General features: G+C 55.6%; 1 protein-coding gene across 1 annotated transcript; it reads left to right on the forward strand.

Annotated features, from left to right (window-relative positions):
• Positions 1–4,579: 4,579 nt before the first annotated feature.
• Positions 4,580–15,421, forward strand: TBX21 (T-box 21). Its single transcript, XM_004684278.2, has 6 exons — positions 4,580–5,266; positions 11,799–11,953; positions 12,872–12,993; positions 13,687–13,839; positions 13,958–14,019; positions 14,230–15,421. Exons 1-6 carry the CDS (start codon positions 4,782–4,784, stop codon positions 14,846–14,848), a joined length of 1,596 nt encoding a protein of 531 aa, XP_004684335.1. The 5' UTR covers positions 4,580–4,781; the 3' UTR covers positions 14,849–15,421.
• Positions 15,422–18,516: the final 3,095 nt, after the last annotated feature.

Raw genomic sequence — 18,516 nt, forward strand, 5'->3', positions numbered from 1 at the left:
TGTGTGAGAGTAATTAGCGACCCAGAGGGAAGAGATAGGATGTCCCTTGAAGGAGAGAGCCTGCTGGAGCCTAGGCCTGGCCTGGAGACCGGGGTAAGCGGCAGCCTGAGGGTGCGGGGATGAGGAAGGGTGAGGGCCCAGCATGGGAGTGAGCACCCAGAGGCCTTGACCTTGGGATGAGCCCGCACTGGCCACCTGGTGCTGGCTGCTGGGGACTCAGAACGCCTGCAGCTGTCACGGGTGGGAGGAGGGGGTTCTGCAGGTGCTAGTCACCCCCCTTCTGCCCTCCCTGGCTGTTAATCCGATGGTTCCGGCCATGCTCTCTGAAGAACTGGCAGTCTGGGCCCAGGTGGGGGAGGGGCTCCGGGACAGTGGCCCTGGGTCAGATACCCAAAGAGCTCAGGAACTGGGGCAAAGAATGGGGTGCAGCTGCAGGTGCCCGGTGCAAGGGATTTGTCCGGCTTGGCTCTGTGTGGGTGCATGTGTGTGGGCTGAGGTGCCTGTGGGTGGTGTGTTGTGCTAGCGTGTTGAGTCCACACAGGAGGGGCAAGCGCGCTCTTCGGGCGGGGGCTGAGCCTAATTTATCTCTGTGGCCACCGTGTCCCCAGAGTCTCCAGGGAGTGGCCACGGGGCAAGCCTGGGCTTTCTGAGGTGGTGGCTCATGAAGGGAGGCAGCGGCCCTCTCTGGGTCCAAGGTCCTGAGCAGAGGTTGGAGGATGGACGTGAAGGCCCCTTGCGGGAAGCCAGTGGATGCCAGAGGGAGGAAAGGCAAGAGGCAGCAGCTGGGGAGAGGCGGGGTGGGGGCTGTGGAGCACAGCCTGCCTCTGCTCAGTTCCTGCCTGGGGCAACCTCTCAGCCTTCCACTCTCACTGCACAGAGACCCAGTCTGTTCCAGTGGGTCTGTTAGCTCCACTGGTTGAGAGGGAGACCAGGGAAGGTAAGAGGTTGGGAAGTCTACACCACCAGTGAGGGCTGGCGCCGGGTTCCCAGTCAGCCACCCTTTTCCTCTGCCAGCCTCCATTACCCACAGGCCTCCACTCTCCCCCCCACCTCTGTAGATGGGCCCCACTCTGGCTGAGCTTCTTTCCTGCCCGGCCCTAGCCACCTTGTAGGGCCCTGACTTCGTTGGCCCCGTCCCCCTCATCCCTGAGTCTCCCCAGAGTGCACTCTCTCATTCGCGCTTTCCTCTTGCTCCCCATGGCCAACACGGGCCGCCTGTCTCCCACCGTCCACCCTCTCATATCCCTCAGGCTGTGCCCAGCAGGGCCCTGGGGCCCTGTGCGCCCTCCACAGCCACCTCCACCTTGGCCCCCAGGTGCTAGCAGGATGTGCCCGTCCAGGGCCTTCCCTGGGCCTGAGGGGCCCAACATGCCACGCAGGGTGGGGAGAGGAGTTGGTTGGCTGCTGGCTCTTCTGTTCTGGGCTGAGGCGTTATCTGCTCCTGAGTGTTGATGAAGAGACCTTCAGGCCTGGAGAGGCAGTCCTAGGCAGGAGACCCCTTTCCACACCCTGAGGTGTGAGGCCTGTGCAGCAAACAGATCACTGATTTTCTTGGGAGGGACCATGACTGGGATGTGGAAGGCTCCAGGACCCTGCCTCACCTGGGGCCCCTCTTAAACGCATCGCTCCTGGGGCACTGCCACGGCCCGGGAATCAGTCTCTAAAGCAGTTTCCTGGCACAGGCGCGACCCACAGAGGCAGCAGGTGCTCTGTGCCACCAGGGGAGTCTCGCTCATTTGGAGACTTGGTGGGAAATGTCATGAATACATTTGGGAAACTGTGAGGAAAACCCATGTCCAGCTGGTGGGTTCGGGGCGTTTTTTTTTTTTTTTTTTTATTTGCAGTTTTCCAGACCTTCTCTAATGTGAGCAAGTGACTTTTCATTTCTTCTTATTTTCCCTCAAAACAGGAAGGCCGACGTTCTTGTGGGAAGGGGACTGGGCCAGCAGTCGAGAGACTGGTCCCCGCCGGGCAGCCTGTGCCAGGCCCGCTCGTGCTGACCACCAGCCTGCCTCCAGCTTGGTGTTTGCTGGGCACCCGTTCCCCACCCTGGACGCGCCTGGCATATCCTTGCTGCAGGCCGCCTCGGAGCTCATCGTGTTAATCGGCTGCCAGGGGGCTGGGATGGGGATCCCAGAGGGCCTTGTCTCCTTCTCCTTTCCTACCTCTCTGGCCCGGGGCCTGGGGAGAGGAGAGGTGGCACCAGGAGGAGGAGGTGTTATAGTCAGGGCTCTTCTCACCCAAGCTGGCAGGGGGCGGGACGGCAGTGGTGATACCAGGGCCACTCAGCCCCCGCTTTTCACAGCACTTTCTTTTTTGGGTGGAAGAAATTGGAGGGAGGGGGTGAGGAGTCTGGGGTTGACAGCAAGGTGTGAGACCCTCATCGCCCTCAGGGTAGAAAGAGATTCCCTCCCCCCCTTCCTCCGGGGATGGGTCCCCACATCCACCTGACTCTGAGAGTCATAAGCCCCCCTCTCCACCAAGCTGGGTAGGGGCTCAGGCCGCTCACTTCAGAGGCAGAGGAGTGGATCCCTTGACCTGAGGGTTAACGTGGAAAAGAGGGCAGTGGGGAGAGGGAAGAACACGACTGCATTTGGCCTTCCGTAACCAAGCCTTAGCAAAAATGTCCCCCTGAAGAGATGTCAGCACTCGGTAGTCTCAGGACTCCTGGGGAAACCAGTTGTTTGGGGAGGGCTTACTGAAATCGCTCATGTTTCCCCCAAAGTAGCCGAGGGTCCAAGGTCACGCTCTCTTTCAAGCAGTGCTGTCCCACATGACACTGTCAGGCAGAAACTTCCCCCTTTCTTAGACTTGGGGTAAAGGGGTGGGAGGAGGTGGCCCCGTTCTGAGCTGTGTGAATATGGCCTCCATCCTCAGGGGTGCGCTGATTCTCGCCCCCACCCCCCCACCCCCCCGGGCATGCCTGCCGCCCAAGGTCCCCAGCTTCGCCTTCACCTGCCAAGCTGCCTCTTGGTTCAGCTCTAGTTGGGAGCAGAGAGCCCCCGTGGGCCCCTAAGGATGAAGCCCTGTTGGGCTGGGACAGAGGTGCAGAATGGGGCCAGCCCCCAGGGGACAATTGAGGAGGGGGAGAGGAGAAACTAACCTTTCACACAACGGAACCGTTAAGTATTTTTCAAAACACTTACAAAATGTAAATCTTTATCTATATATTGACATGCAAAAAATTCCATGACACTTTGACAAGTGAAAGAAAAACACACTACAAAGCAGCACGTGTGGTGTTTATATAAAGTGTGTGTGTGTGTGTGGCCCCAAGACAGGCAGCATGCAAGGAGTGATGGGGGGGGGCACCGATAGGTTGATCCTGTTTGCTTCTGGGGGTGGAATTTGGGGTGATTTACACAGTTTTATTTTTACTTTTCTGAACTGCTTAAATTTTCTATATGAGTATGTTTTCTTTTTATACACAGGAAAACTCCCAATGATACTATTTTCAAACAGGAGGAAAAAGGATTGTTTTCATCATAAAATATAACTAGCGATACCTTACTTAACAGAAAAGGAAAAGAGAGAAAGAGAAGCCGGGAGGTCCTGTCACCAGACCACCCCTCAGGATGCCTCAGGACACTTGGCCTGGACGCTTGGCCGCCAAGGCTCTTGAAAGCAGCTCTCCCACCCAGCTGTGCAGGTTGTTTGGGAAGTGCTACACAGGTACCCTTACCGCAGCCCTCCCCAGTGGACCTGTGTCCTGTCCCCCACCCCCCCTCTGGAGGAGCTGCCTGAGGCTGACTTTTAGGCAAGGGAGTGACTTGGCCAGTGTGCACACCTGAGCCACCAGAGCCAGTCCTGGGACTTTGAGGGGGTGGGGGGAGCCCCCACTGCGGTCCCTGCTGCATCCGGGACCCCCAGCTGCCAAGTGAGCAGGGCCGGGTACCCAGGTGGGGAGCATTTGTGGGCCCTGCCCAGCCTGGGCCCTGCAAACCATCAACAGACCTGCAGTCCCCCCCAAGGAACTCTTCTGCTGCCCTCCAAGGACCAAGTCTGCCCCTGGGTTGGAGGTACAAGATGCAGGGAAGCAGCCCAGCTCCTCTGGCTGGCGGGAAGTGTGCTGGCACTACAGCATAAAGCCACTTAGCCCAGAAACCAGACACAGTGGGCACCAATAAAGAGCTCTTGACTGTTTATGCTTGAAGAGGCTCCACACTGGAGCGGTCCTTGCCTGCAAGAGCTGTGAGAAGACCTCGGGGACTCGCATCTGGGCCATCACAGAAGGCTTCCCGTAGGAGGAGACCTTTGAACTGAGACTACGGGATGGAGGAGTTTCCACGAGGGTTCAAAGCAGAGAAACAGGCTGGTGTTTCAGGTGGAGGGCTGGCCCTCCCAAAAGGCACTCTTTAAGCACGGATTGGGAGACGAGGGGACCCACTGGTCCCCACCGTGGGTGGGTGGGGGGACCTTCTAGTCCTCAGCACATTTAATTTGCCCAGTATTAGCCACGAGGGGCGGGGCGAGGCGGGGCGGGGCCGAAGTGGCGGGTTATGGGGGGGTGGGGGGAGAGGAGAGCTTCATAAAGCCACAGCAAAGGCGCCGCGACGCTAGTGACATCTCCAAGAGAGGGAGCCGGGCAGCTGCCGCGTGCCCGCCAAACACGGGCGCAGGACCCAGGCATCCGAGCTCCGGCCCGGGTGGGGTCCCCGCCCCCCGGGGCCCCCGCCCCGCCCCGCCCCCCTCACGCCTTCTCCCACCGGATCCGCTTGCCAGTCCCGGCCTGGGGGGAAGGCTGTCCTCGACGGCTGCAGGAAGGTGCTAGCCCGCCCCGGATGGGCATCGTGGAACCGGGCTGCCGAGACATGCTGACTGGCACCGAGCCGATGCCGGCGAACGACGAGGGCCGTGCGCTTGGCGCCGACCCGCAGAACCGCTACTTCTACCCGGAGCCAGGCGCGCAGGAGGACCGTCGCGGAGGAGCCGGCCTGGGAGCGCCCTACGCCGGGGGCGCCCTGGTGCCCGCCCCGCCAGGCCGATTCATTGGCGCCTACGCCTACCCGCCTCGGCCCCAGGCGGCCGGCTTCCCCGGGGCTGGCGAGCCCTTTCCGCCCGCCGCCGGCGCCGAGGGCTACCAGACTGGCGACGGCTTCGCGGCCCCGGACCCGCGCGCGGGGCTCTTCCCCGGGACGCGCGAGGACTACGCGCTGCCGGCGGGGCTGGAGGTGTCGGGGAAACTGAGAGTCGCGCTCAATAACCACCTGTTGTGGTCCAAGTTCAATCAGCACCAGACGGAGATGATCATCACCAAGCAGGGCAGGTGAGTGCGGCCGGCAGGGGAGCCCAACCCAGGGGAGCCCGCATCCCGCCGGCCGGAACAGCTTTGCTAGAGTCTCTGTGGACCTGGCTGCTTTGGTTAAAGCTTTGGGGAGCAGCAGAGGGAGTTGTCAGTAGGATAGGGCGCCTCTGGGGGTTGTTTTAGCCCAGGACAGGGCACGAACAGGCTGAGAACTCAGTAGCCACAGACGAGGGTAGCATGAGGCGACACCGTCACCTTGGCTCAGGGAGGGTGCGGTGGGGCCAATAAGGACTGATATGTGCTCCTGCCTGTGGGGATTCGCCGTGTGGAGGGTGGAGCATGTGCCTTGGGTCGATGGAGGAGGGGCGTGGGGGGGAGAGGGGCTCCTTAGCCTCTGTGTATGGGGAAATGGGAGGGGGACAGAGATTGCAGTGTGGCCACAACCCACCCCTCACTGCCCCCCCAGCCCTGTGCCCGCCTCCCCCGCCCCTCCTTTGCTCCCAGATCAGCTAGGGTTGGTGGTAGGACTGGCATTTGGCAACACAGGGAAGCAGTTGCCAAGTTTCCTTTCCGGTAGTACTTTGAGATCATATGTCTGGCATGTGAGTGTTGGGGGGGGGTCAAGAGTATGGGGGCACAGATCCCTGCTCCAGGGCAAACACACGTCCATGGACCTGAGCAGGTGAAGGTAACCAACAGGTCCCAGCCAACTTTGCACTCCGAACCCTCAAGGTCTGTCCCCTGAGTGCCGGCTCACACCCCTGTCCCGATACTGGGGTGGGGAGAAAGTGAGGATGGGGCCCCAGGTCTCAGGGGACCCTGAGCAGGGCCTAGGGTTTGGGGCCAAGGCTGCTGCTTCCGCAGAGAGCCTCCTTCATGAAGAAAGAAAGAGAAACTTGTGACTTGTGTGGTATTACTTTAGTAAGCAGCACTCTGAGTGGGCCTGGCCTGTGTCTGGCCTGCAAGCTCCTGCACTCGCCCTGCCCAGCAGGGCCCATGTGGGGGGCCTCTGTGTGGATGGACTGTGTCATCAGTGGATCCAGGAGAAGAGTGGACACCAAATGTGGGACTTAGGAAGGGAGGGAGGAGAGTCCACGCTGGGCCTTCCGTTTGGTAGTGAATCTGGATATTGCTAGAACATTCTTCCCTCCTGATGATTTCTGTGGATGGCCTGATAGTACAGGACCTGTCCACCAATCATAATTGGCTTTGAGTTACTGAGCTGTCCCTCTATCCCTGGGACAAATCCAGAAAGGTGGACATTTTCTTCTATGGTATGGCTTTCATCTCTTAATGCCTTCTGATAACTTGCCTCTGCTCCCCCAAACCCCAGACCCTCTGGGTACACCTAGGCACAGCTCACTGTGTGTGGACAGTGGGGACCCAGAAGGTTCTGACCGTTCCCCTCCCCTCTGTTTTCCAGGTAGGGAAACAGGCCCAGAGACAGTGAGAAACTCCTGCGGTCACCCAGCACATGGGTTGCTGGCAGTAGTGGGCTAGAACCCAGAGGCTACCTGCCGGGGTTTCTTTCTCTGATCCCCTATGGCCAGGAGTAGAAACAGCCACCCACACTGTCTGAAGTTTTTGATGCATTCAGAGTGCTTTCACTTCCATCATTTCTCTGTGCTCTAGGTAGGCCAAGCGGGCTCCCCGTTCGACAGCCGAGGGGATGGGGCACAGAGATGTCTAGTGGCTTGTGCGTGGTCACACAGCAGGCCCGAACGCACCCTCCACTCTGGTGTGTGGTCAGGAAGTCCTCCACCCTGGGGCCCACTGGGCTCTCCCGGCAGTCTTCTGCCAGATCTTCCCTGCCTGGTCTCGAGGGAGGGGCTGGATGGAGAATGTGCTAGAGCTAACTGTGCTGCGCTAACTGTGGGTGCACTGCCAGCAGTCTAGGGAGAGGCCTTGGGTGGGGTCATCATCGCTACCCCTGGCCCCTCTGTTCTTTATATACTTGCTGAATATCTCTCTGAATAATTATCTTGGTGAGACCTGAGTAAATTCTCTTTTGAATCACCCAACTGCTTTCTTTTTATTTTATTTTTTATTTTTTTTTTATGAAAAATTCTAATATATACTAAACTGAAGTGAAAAAAAGCAACAGACTTCCATCGGCCTACGGCATCAGCAGTGGTCACACTGGTCTGGTCTTGTTTCTTCTCTACCCCCCACCCCCACCCCACCCCTCTGGGCTGTGACTGCATTAGTGAGAATAAGTAAAAAGTAAGTCAGTCCTGGACACTAGATTATTTTATCCTTAAATATTTCTCTGTGCATCTCTAAAAAGTAGCTCCGGAAAAAGAAACACAGCATTGTTAGCAAACATGACAAGAAACGTCTTAGTATCATCAGCTCCCGTTTCCTAAATGTTGTTATGGTCCTTATGCTTTTCGTCCATCCCTAGGGTGACCCAGGGCATCACTGGGCCCCATTTGGAAGGGGCAGTGGCTCCTCACTATTCCTTTGATGTGTCCCCTTGGATCAGAACACAGGTGTCCCATGTTGGGGTGTAGGGGACAGATAACACCCCCAGTTCAGCCCCAGTAGCCTTTCATCCCCGTATGCTAACTTGGGCTCCAGTGATCTGGGAAATCAGCAGCTATTTCCTTCCACTGATGGCTTCTGGAGAGTGAGCCTTCAGTCAAGGTCAGCTTTTCTAGCCTTCTGCTTTGGAGGGCTGGCCTGTAGGCCGGTAGGTTCCAGTGGCCCGCCAGCCACCACCAAGTCACCCACGGCTTCTTCCTCTTTGAAGAGTTCTCCCACCCAGACCTACCCACAGCCCCACAGCCTTTTGCTTTAAGCTGACTCACTGTCTTCCAGATCCTTCCTTTCCCACCCACCCTGGACCCACGCCTCAGTCTGGACACGGTCACACTGTCACCATGGGAGGAGTGGAGTGGGAGCAGGGAGGTGTCAGGACCAGAGACTGATGCAGGCACTTGGAGGGCGCTGGGGGGCAGAATGAGGGTGGCGACTCCCAGCGATACACCTACGTGTCTGTGGAGCCTCGAGGGCCTGGTAGTGGCCACTGCAGATGTGCGCTGTGTCCCTCTGTGGCCGGTGCGTGCTGTGAGTGTTGGCGAGCATCTCACAGTCCACGGTAGACAGTCGCGGGAGAGGAAGAGAGGCCGGTGACGGTGCGTGTGGGTGTATGGATGTGCATTCATGCCTGGCAATCCCCACTTTTCTGGGTGTGATTAGTTGATTATTATAATTAAGATAACTTTGGGTCTCTTTGTTGTTAAGTAGCTCAATTTGCATGGGGTGTGTATGATGAGGAGTTGATGAAAAAATTTCAGTCCCGCAGGAACCCTGAGTCTGCCCCGTGGCTTTCCTTTCTTCTTATTCCCGACTCCACAAACTTTTTAGACCTTGACGCACTAAACATTTCACTTTATTCAGGACTGACGGACTTCGTTTCTCTTGGGGGAGATGAAAACAGCTTCGCTTTCTGTTTGGCTATTTGCTTGTGGCATCTGCTTCTACAAGTTTGTCTGAGGTGGTGGGAGGTGGGGATCCCTTGAGGCCTGAGTGAATTTATAGATACCTGAGGGTACATAGGTAGGGTATCCTTCCAAACAGTCGGGCCAATTACACCCCACCTATCGTGTTTGAGGAGATCATTTCCCCACAAATGCGTCAGCATTGGAAATGATCAATTCTTAGATACTGGGCCAGCAGGCCGACAGAACCCACCCTTTTGAAGGAGTGCTCAGTGATGGCGAGGTGGGCCGGTCTCAGGTGTTCATGTTTCGGGGTGCTACTGCACCCCTTCAGAGTCAAGGCAGCCAGGTCCTTAGGGCAGCAGAAGAATTTGGGGTCTTGAATTCTGTCCTCCAGGGCAAGAAAGGTAAGATGCCTTTCCTGGGGGAGGCTCAGTTTGACACCAGGCCCATCTCTAGCCCTGTTCCTTCCCAGCAAAGTGTCATGTAAATCAGGCACTATTTTGGGATCCCCCCCGCTGGTAGTGATTCTAGACTTTTAAACTTGAGACCTCTCTTTTTCTCTGTTTTCCCCCATCTTCTTCCTGTGTCTCCTCCATTTTCCTTGACCAGCAATGAAAGCAGGGTGCAGGAATGGAGATTCCCCCATGCGTTCTGTGACTAGGGGCCCCAACTCTGCTCTCTGTCAAGAATCTATCACCAAACTCCTCAGAGCCTCAGTTTCAAGTATAAAATTGAAACAACATTTTATTTTTTAAAGTAGGTTCCTTTTTAAATTTTTTTAATGATTTATTTATTTATGCATACAGAACTGGGGTACAGCCAGAGGTGCAGGGGCAGTGAGAGGATTCACCAGAGACAGAGTGGGGAGCAGAACAGGCAGATCAATGAAGCACACTGCTGAGGGGAGCAGCCGGTAACAGAAGAGGTCTGCTGCGCCCTGTGGGTCACCTCTGGGGTCAGGGATGAAACTCCCATGAAGCGGCTGTGGCTCGCTGGTTGTGCCGCGTCCTAACACATTGCACCACGGGGTGGGCCCTGGAAACAACATTCTGTGTCTCAAAGGACTGGTTTGACCTTATCCCCTGCTCTTCCTTTATTCCTACAAGTTTGGATAAGAACTGATCATATACCAGTTACATATGTGGGCATGACCTGACTACCATGATAGAAAGAGTGAGTGATAGAAATGGTTGAAAATATTTTCCACTCTTGATTGTTCAAGTCTTCATCCTGTTTCACATCTACAAACTTTTTAACAACTCTCAGAGGAGAGCCTCCCTGGTGGTGCAAGGGATTAAACACTACGAAGCTATCCACAGCCACTGAAGCATGAGTTTGATCTCCACTGAAGCATGAGTTTGAAGCATGAGGTAACCCACAGGGCACAGCAGACCTTTCCTAACCCTCCCACTGCTCCCCTCAGCAGTGTATTTCAGTGGATCAGCTGTTCTGCTCCCCACTCTGTTTCTAGTGAATCCTCTCACACACACCCCCACCATCATTCCCCATCATAATTCTGGTCTGCACCCCAGCTCTTATATGCATAAGTAAATGAAATAAAAAAAAAAAAGCAACTCTCAGAGGAGAGATGGACAGGTGTCATCTCCACTTACCAGTGAAGAAACGTGTTTGGCTTGGGAATCAGCTTATCTGAAGCCAAAACACCCTAAGTCTTTTACTCAGTCCAGGAGGGTCTGGGGAAGGCAGGAATGTGACACTGCTCTCCCAGAAGACCTTCCCCAAGTTATCGGGGTATTGCTCAGGGACTCTCGGGGCACTTGGGCCCACCTAATGCATTCCAAGCCTGCTGGAACTCACCTTCCCCTTTCCTGACCCACAGCCCAGTGCCTTTCTTCCCAGGCCTCAGGCTTCTTGCGGGAGGCAGGGAGACGTGCGCAGGCATGAAGACTATGCTGCTGAGGGTTTTTCCTGCCATCCCGAAAACTGTCTTCCTGCTTGGGTTAGAGGAGCAAGCTGAAGCCTGGGACCGGTGCTGGTGGGGACACTGCTTGAATGGGGACAGCGGCGGAGGTGGTCAGCGTGACAGCGGTGCAGTGGCTGTGACAGCGGGGGGTCCTTGCAGGGAGGGTGGAGGTGGTGGAGGTGAAGGCGTTTGTTGTGGTGATGATGGTACTTGTGGAGCTGCTGGCTGCAGTGACGGTGGATGAGTTGGAGGTCGAGATGGCGTGCCGGGGTGGCGATGATGGGGTGCTGGTTGTGGAGGTGCAGGTCATAGTTGTAGTGATGATGTTGACGCGGAGGTGACGGTGGGTGGTGAGGGTGGTAGAGATCATTGTGCTGAATTACTCTGACACAGTGGGAGATGATGCAATACCAGCTTCTTCCCCTTTTCTTGGCCATCAGGACTTTTAATGTGAGGACTGCAGCTGGCATCCTTTCAGGTGGACTGGGAGCATCTCACCCACTTCTCTGCAGGCCCACACGGGGGGCCTCCCACCCCAGAGACGAGGGACCCCAGGAGGACGGGGCAGGGAGAATTTGGCAGGGCCCATGGGTGAGGTGTGTTAGCTCTGTGAGAGCCAAGGTGGAGAAGGCAGGCGGGGCTGAGGCCCGGGGGCTGAGGGCTGAGGACCTGCTAGGAACTGCCTTCGGGGGGCTAGGTGTGGCTTTGCTCCCCCATACCAACTACGATTAGGGACCGTGGTGTGCCCCTTAACGTCTCACAATTGACCTCCAAATGAAAGACATTTAAAAAGCCCTGATTCATAGTGTCCTCTGGTTTCTGTCGTGTGGATGCTCCTACGGTGACTGGTTTCAAGCCACCCACCTGCGGCCAGCCTCGGGAAGAGCAGCCGGGAAGAGCAGCGAGGCTAACACTGCCACAGCCAGCACCGGGCCCAGGCCCGGAGAAAGCTAACACACCAGGAAACTGGGGAGCGACGGTTTTTCAGTATGCATTACTGTGGCTGATGACATAGTGTGTCATTTTAATTTGACATAATTTAATTTTAAATGATAGCTGCGTTTAACGGCTGGCTGAAAAACTACCCGGGCACTTCCGGGGCAGGCCACTGATGGGCCTGGGCGACGGGGTGCCTCCTCGGACTGGGGACTGACGGGCTCTGGTGCGTCTCTGCTTTCCCCAGGCGGATGTTCCCGTTCCTGTCGTTTACTGTGGCTGGGCTGGAGCCCACCAGCCACTACCGGATGTTCGTGGACGTGGTTCTGGTGGACCAGCACCACTGGCGGTATCAGAGCGGCAAGTGGGTGCAGTGTGGAAAGGCGGAGGGCAGTATGCCAGGTAGGCACCCCCTCAGGAACGGTGGACTCTTTTGCGCCAAGGCTCGGCGCCCCCTAGTGGCCCCAAGAGGAACCCCCAAGCCCTAGGGGCTGTAACTGGATTCATTCCTGACCTGGCGCCCTTCTGCCCCACCTCAGCCCACTGGTCACGTTGTTGTCTCCTCTCCACTTTGCTCAGCCCTGTCTTCTCTCTAGTCCTCTGCTCACACCTCCCCCTGCCCTGCCCGCCTGGGCCTCCCCCTGAGTTCTTTTTTTTTTTAACACTTTAAAAATATATATTTATTGGCCCTCCCTGGTGGCGCAGCGGGTTAAAGCACTGCACTGAGAATCTAAAGCCGCTTCCACATGAGTTCGATTCCCGCCTGTCCCGGAGGTGACCACATGGTGTGGCAGACCTCTCCTGACCCGCCCGCTGCTCCCCTCAGCAGTGTACTTTATAGATCTGCCTGTTCTGCTCCCCACTCTGTCTCTGGTGAAGCCTCTCGCCGCCCCTGAGCCTCTGGCCTGTACCCCAGTTCTGTATGCACAAATAAATAAATCTTTAAAATATATATATATATATATATATTTATTGATTGATACATACAGGTCTGGGGTACAGGCCAGAGGGGTAGGGGTGGTGAGGGGATTCACCCGAGACAGAGTGGGGAGCAGAATGGGCCGACTGACGAAGCACACTGATGAGGGGAGCAGCGGGGGGTCAGGAGAGGTCTGCCGGCCATGTGGTCACTCCAGGGCCAGAGATGGAACTCACGCTGAAGTGGCTTTAGCTTCTCAGTGCTGCGCTTTAACCCGCTGCGCCCCCAGGAAGGGCCTCCCCCAGTTCTTTTCGCCACGCCCCTCGGAACTGGTAAAGAAGCCCCCACATCAGCGGGGTCTGGCCCAGGGGCAGCATGCCAGAGAGATGACCTATCCACAGGAAACCGCCTGTACGTCCACCCAGACTCCCCCAATACCGGAGCCCACTGGATGCGCCAGGAAGTCTCGTTCGGGAAGCTGAAGCTCACCAACAACAAAGGCGCCTCCAACAACCTCACCCAGGTGGGTGCCCACCGGCGGGCCTGTCCCGCGGCAGCCGCTCCTCTTGCTCTCCGACTCGGCTTCTCTCCCATCCACGCGGGAGGGAGATGAGGCGGAGGAGGACAGTGAGGTCGGAGGACAGACGGGCTCATGTTGGCACTTGGGGCTGTGGCCGGCTGCCCTTGCGGTGCCCGTGCCGGGCACCTGCTGGTGGCACCTGATTCTGTATGCAGAAATATATAAAGACAGCAGTGAGTCAGCAGCCAGTGTTACCATTAACAGTAGGTGGGGTAGACAGAAGAGGGGGCCAAAGAGATTGTTCGACCTCAGACACGTGGCTCTACATGATACGAGATACTTCCGGGGCTCCCGGGTGGCCTGGGGGTTAGGGCTCAGTTCCATCCCTGCTTCTACCTGAGCGGTTTCTCTGAGGTGAGCCATGCCAGAAACATGCCCTTATCCCTGAAGAGCCCTGTTTGTGCTCAGACCTAGGGCCGAGGGACAGCTGGGGGTGGGGAGCGGGGCCAGGGGACAGAACTGGCGGCCCAAAGAGCTTGGGAGAACTCACCTGGTGGCAGAACAGGGAGCGAACATGATGTCTGTAGAGTCCTTTGGAGCCTGGGGTGGGGCCAGCCATGGGGTGGTGCTGTCGGTGGGGGAGCGTCTCCCAAACCCATCCTCTCTAACCCCAGAGCGTCTGGCTCTGTCCTTCAGATGATCGTGCTCCAGTCGCTCCATAAGTACCAGCCCCGCCTGCACATCGTCGAGGTGAACGACGGGGACCCGGCCTGCAGCTCTTCCAACACCCACGTCTTCACCTTCCAAGAAACCCAGTTCATCGCGGTGACCGCCTACCAGAACGCCGAGGTGAGAGGCCGGCAGGCGTGGCCTGACCCACGTGGCTGCGGGCCGTGGCCCCCGGGCTTCCTAGGGAGCGGCCAGCTCCAGACCCAGGCCTCAGGTGCCACTGTTCCCTTCTCTCCAGATCACGCAACTGAAAATTGACAATAACCCTTTTGCCAAAGGATTCCGTGAGAACTTTGAGTCGTAAGTGCCAGTGGGGTCAACTCTTTTGCGGAAGCCTCTGCTTGTCACTCTCGAGACTGGGATTACAGCATATGTGTGTGCCCCCTTGGGGGGCAGAGTGGGCTGGGGTTGGGGCATGGGCAGGCCAGGGAGGATATTCTGGGGAGGGCCAGGTAACGGGGGCCACGTGACTCGTTCTGCTCGTGACCCTGTTTCTGCTCCTCTTTCCAGCATATATGCATCTGTGGATGCCAGTGTTCCCTCCCCGCCTGGACCCAACTGTCAGTTGCTTGCGGGAGACCATTACTCCCCTCTCCTACCCAACCAGTATCCTGTTCCCAGCCGTTTCTACCCTGACCTTCCTGGCCAGGCCAAGGATGTGGTTCCCCAGCCTTACTGGCTGGGAGCCCCCCGGGACCACAGCTATGAGGCCGAGTTCCGAGCTGTCAGCATGAAGCCTGCATTCCTGCCCTCTGCTCCTGGGCCCCCCATGACCTACTACCGAGGCCAGGAGGTCCTGGCACCTGGAGCTGGCTGGCCTATGGCCCCACAGTACCCTCCCAAGATGGGCCCAGCCAGCTGGTTCCGCCCCATGCGGACTCTGCCCATGGAACCTGGCCCTGGAGTTTCCGATGGGCGGGGGCCCGAAGACCAGGGCGCCCTCTCAGTGTGGACTGAGATCACCCCCATCCGGCCAGAGTCCAGCGACTCGGGACTGGGCGAAGGAGACTCTAAGAGGAGGCGTGTATCTCCTTATCCGTCCAGCGGCGACAGCTCCTCCCCCGCTGGGGCTCCTTCGCCCTTCGAAAAGGAAACCGAAGGCCAGTTTTATAACTATTTTCCCAACTGAGCAAATGATGCGGAGAAACGAAAGAAACCAGCGTTATTAGGTTGGGGGACACCAGGGAACACACACAGCAGACTCAGGACTGAGAGGTCCCCAGCTCCTTCTGTCCTTCTCCTTTTGCAGTGGGTTGGGGAACAGGGAGGCCAAGAAGGAATCGGGTGCACTTGCTGCTTCCTGGCCCACAGTGAGGGAGCACCCTTCCCCTTCCTTTGCCCTAACTACAGTCATTTACCTGGTGCTGCTTCTGGCTGTGGCTTCCCGGCTGGAGAAGAGAAATCAGAGAAAGCGAGTGTCTGGCCTGGCGCACACAGGGACTTCCTCCCTGCTGGGGGCGGGGCGAGGCCAGGCTGCGGCCCAGAGGCTCAGCACTCTTCCCTCGTGGAATAACTTTCAGCATTTGTGTTTGCATGTGTATTCATCCCTGACCTGAAAATAAAGATACACGGATTTCACAAGGCAGCCAGCCAGGGTCAGGGGAGGACTCAGCTGGCCTCCCTCGGAGACAGTGGGTGCCCCCGGAGGGCGGGAGGGGCTGCTCACGTGGCCAGAAGCAAGGTCTCGCTGCAGGTGGTTGTGTGTGCGCCCAAACTAATTCTTTTCTTTTTCCTTTTCTCCTTCTTTCTTTTTTCTTTTCTTTTTTTTTTCTTTTTTGAAATAGGGAAGTCTATTTATTGTACAGAGAGTGATGTCTGGATATGTTCCTTTTGTCTTCATCACTTTCTGAAAATAAACATGAAACTGTTGAACATGTCCTGCTTCAGCGCTAGGGTGGGGGGTGTGGGTGGGGATACCACTGGGATTGTTAAAAGCTGTCTGTTGGCTCTGGAACAGAACCTGACATTCTGAAGAACCTGTAATTCCTAGAAATCCTCAGTGGCGTTATTCAGGGGAGAAGCTGAGTCAGACCAGGGCCCATGACCCCCTTCTGCATGCAGGTGGGTGCCTGCCCTCTGCCAGTGTGTGCTCTCTGCCCTGTGGGGTGGGGGCAGGTCCAGAGAGCCGGAGAAGGGGGACATCAGACTCGGGCGCCCGGCCTCCCTCTCTGCATTTCTAGCGGCTTTGACTGTTCATCTTCACCTATGTCACTCAAGGATTAAGGGAGTAAATGTAAATTGAGCCATGTGAAATTGCTATTCTTGTAGGTCAAGAACAGCCACATGAATTTCATGAGAAATTGTCAATCAAATCAAAATTTCTGGTACTTGTTAAGGGTTTAGACCAGTGGTAAACTGTGTAAACAATTGTTATCAATCTATTGCTCTCTCCGTATACACATTCCGAGTTGTGTTTATAAAGTGACATTGGATTCTTTAATGCAGAAATACATAAAAGACAGCGATAAACTACCAGCTACAGTATCACCATGAACATTAAGTGGGGTAGATGACAAACACTTTATAACAAGTGAACCAAGAGATTGTTCAACCTGAGATACATTGTTCTACATGATAAGAGATACTTTCTGGGGCTCCCTGGTGGCCTAAGGGTTAGGGCTCAGCTCCATCACTGCTTCTGCCTGGCCCATCCCCCACCAGAGAGGTGACCAACCTGGCACAGCAGACCTCTCCTGTCTCCCCACTGCTCCCCTCAGCAGCGTATTTCAGTAGCTCCACCTGTTCTGCTCCCCACTCTGTCTCTGGTGAATCTTCTCAACTGCTGTACCTTTAGCTTACACCCCAGTTCCTGTATGCCAAAAAAACCCCCACATTTCCTGAAAGAGCCTCTTGGTTAAGAAGGAGCTTTTTCGAAGCACCAGGGGCTAGGAACTGCTATGTCTGCTGCCCTGTACAGGTCAGACCCCATTTAATCGGGAGGGGTTTGGGTAATCTCTGAATTCTTAGAGCCTGGGAAACTTCACTTTTGTTCCAGTTTACAGCCCCCCTTTCCTGGTCTCTGCCCAGGGGTCATTTTCATACCTAGGTGGGAGAGGGAAAAGATGAGGAGACAGCTTTGTCTCTGGATGCTCATTACTTTGTAGGCGAGCAGATCTGGACACCCTGAGGCCCTGTGCTGCCTCAGGGAGGCTCTGCCTCTGGGGGTGTCCCCCTGCCTGCTGCCATTCTTCTCCCCCACCAGCCTAGATAGGAAGTGAAGGGAGTGGGGGTGAGCCTCCCTCCACCACCTCCCTCCACGTCTGGCTGCATTGTTTTGATGGTGTTATTAACTCCTACAGGCTTATTATGATTATTTGTACACAATTAAATGTACCTTTTACTAAACACACACATACATTTTACTAAATATTTCTCTTACAGAATATACATGATATATGAAAATACCAGGACTTTCCTTATTCACGGTTTCACTTTCTGCTGTCTCAGTTACCCGTGGTCAACTGCGGCCCCAAAAAAACTTTTTTTTTTTTTAACGGAAAAGGCCTTTTATTTGCAAAACAGTAGGATAGAAGCAGCGCAAACTGCATTTTTTCTCACTGAACACCTTGACCCTGGACACTTCCAGACTCCCCCTCCTCCTCCCTCCCCCCTCCCCCTTCCTACTCCCTCCTCCCCTCCCCCCTCAGCTGCAGCTGGGCGGAACCGCGGCAAAAGCCATTCCGGTCCGGGTCCGCAGCGCCTTCTCTGGGCAGCGGCATCTCAGGGCTTTTTCCGTTCAGCTCACTGATGACCTTGCTGAGCCGGTCGTGGTCACCTCGATGCTCACGCTGTCCAGGATCTTCTCGCTGTCCTCGGCCCCGAGTGTCCGCCCCAGAGCAGCGGGCCGACGGAGCGGGCGCGGTGCGGCGCGGCGCGGCGCGGAGCGGGGCGGGCGGTCGGGTCCGGGCGCCCCACTGTGAGAGCCTGGGAGAAAGAGCCCGCGCGAGAGCCAGCCGCAGCCCCCTCGCTTTTACTCGGTGTGTTGTTCATTGTAGTTATTGCTGCTGACCTCTCACTGCGCTCGGTCCGTAAATCAAGCTTTCTGGAGGTGAGTGTGCAGTAGCTGCGGGCAGGCATCCCTGGGGTGCGGGCGCGCCCCTCCGGATAAGGAGGACCGGTTTAGCTACGTGTTACACGCACTGCGTGATTAGCGCACCCGTGCTCAGAGCATTTCATGCTACGCATTTTACTTTAAATATTACATGGTCTGACAATTATTTTAAATTCTGCGCTTTGTATTTGAGCTAGTCTGATGCATCTTCTCGTTTTTTAGTTGATAATGACTTAGTCTCATTTTTGTGGTAGTTATGTCTTTGTTGAGCAGCAAACTAATGAATTTAAAAACACGTGGTAAGACTCCTGATTTAAAATATTTTCTACTTACTTATAAATACAGTGATTATTCATGAGCCCAGTTCAAGAAATAAACTTTAATATCATAACCAGCGATGTATCACCCCTCCCCATCTCCTGCGTTTCCCAATTAGATAACCAGTATCCTGAATTTTGTTTATTTTTTCTTGCTTTTTACAATTAAAAAAATTGTCTAATTGTTACTGATGTGTAGAATTACAATCGACTTTGTATGCTGATGCTAAGCCACTTTGTTAAACTTTTATTTTTTAGTTTGCTATAAATTCATTATGGCAAATCAGATTATTCTAAGTAATGACAGTTTTATTTCCTCCTTTCTTCATTGAGTTTCCTTTTTACTTCCTATCTTATTGCACTGGCTAGAACTTCAATGCTAGTTTGTTTTGGAGAGTGACTTTTCCCTCTGTTCCACTTTTCCCTCAT

This window comes from Condylura cristata, unplaced genomic scaffold (assembly GCF_000260355.1).
Source record: "Condylura cristata isolate star-nosed mole 26May11 unplaced genomic scaffold, ConCri1.0 scaffold00017, whole genome shotgun sequence".
In the NCBI taxonomy this organism is placed as follows: Eukaryota; Metazoa; Chordata; class Mammalia; order Eulipotyphla; family Talpidae; genus Condylura; species Condylura cristata.

Coding starts and splice junctions, on each gene's coding strand:
- TBX21 (XM_004684278.2), top strand. CDS start 4,782: ATGGGCATCGTGGAACCGGGCTGCCGAGACATGCTGACTGGCACCGAG. Junction 11,954..12,871: donor GGCGGAGGGCAGTATGCCAG/GTAGGCACCCCC, acceptor ACCTATCCACAG/GAAACCGCCTGTACGTCCAC. Junction 12,994..13,686: donor CCTCCAACAACCTCACCCAG/GTGGGTGCCCAC, acceptor TCTGTCCTTCAG/ATGATCGTGCTCCAGTCGCT.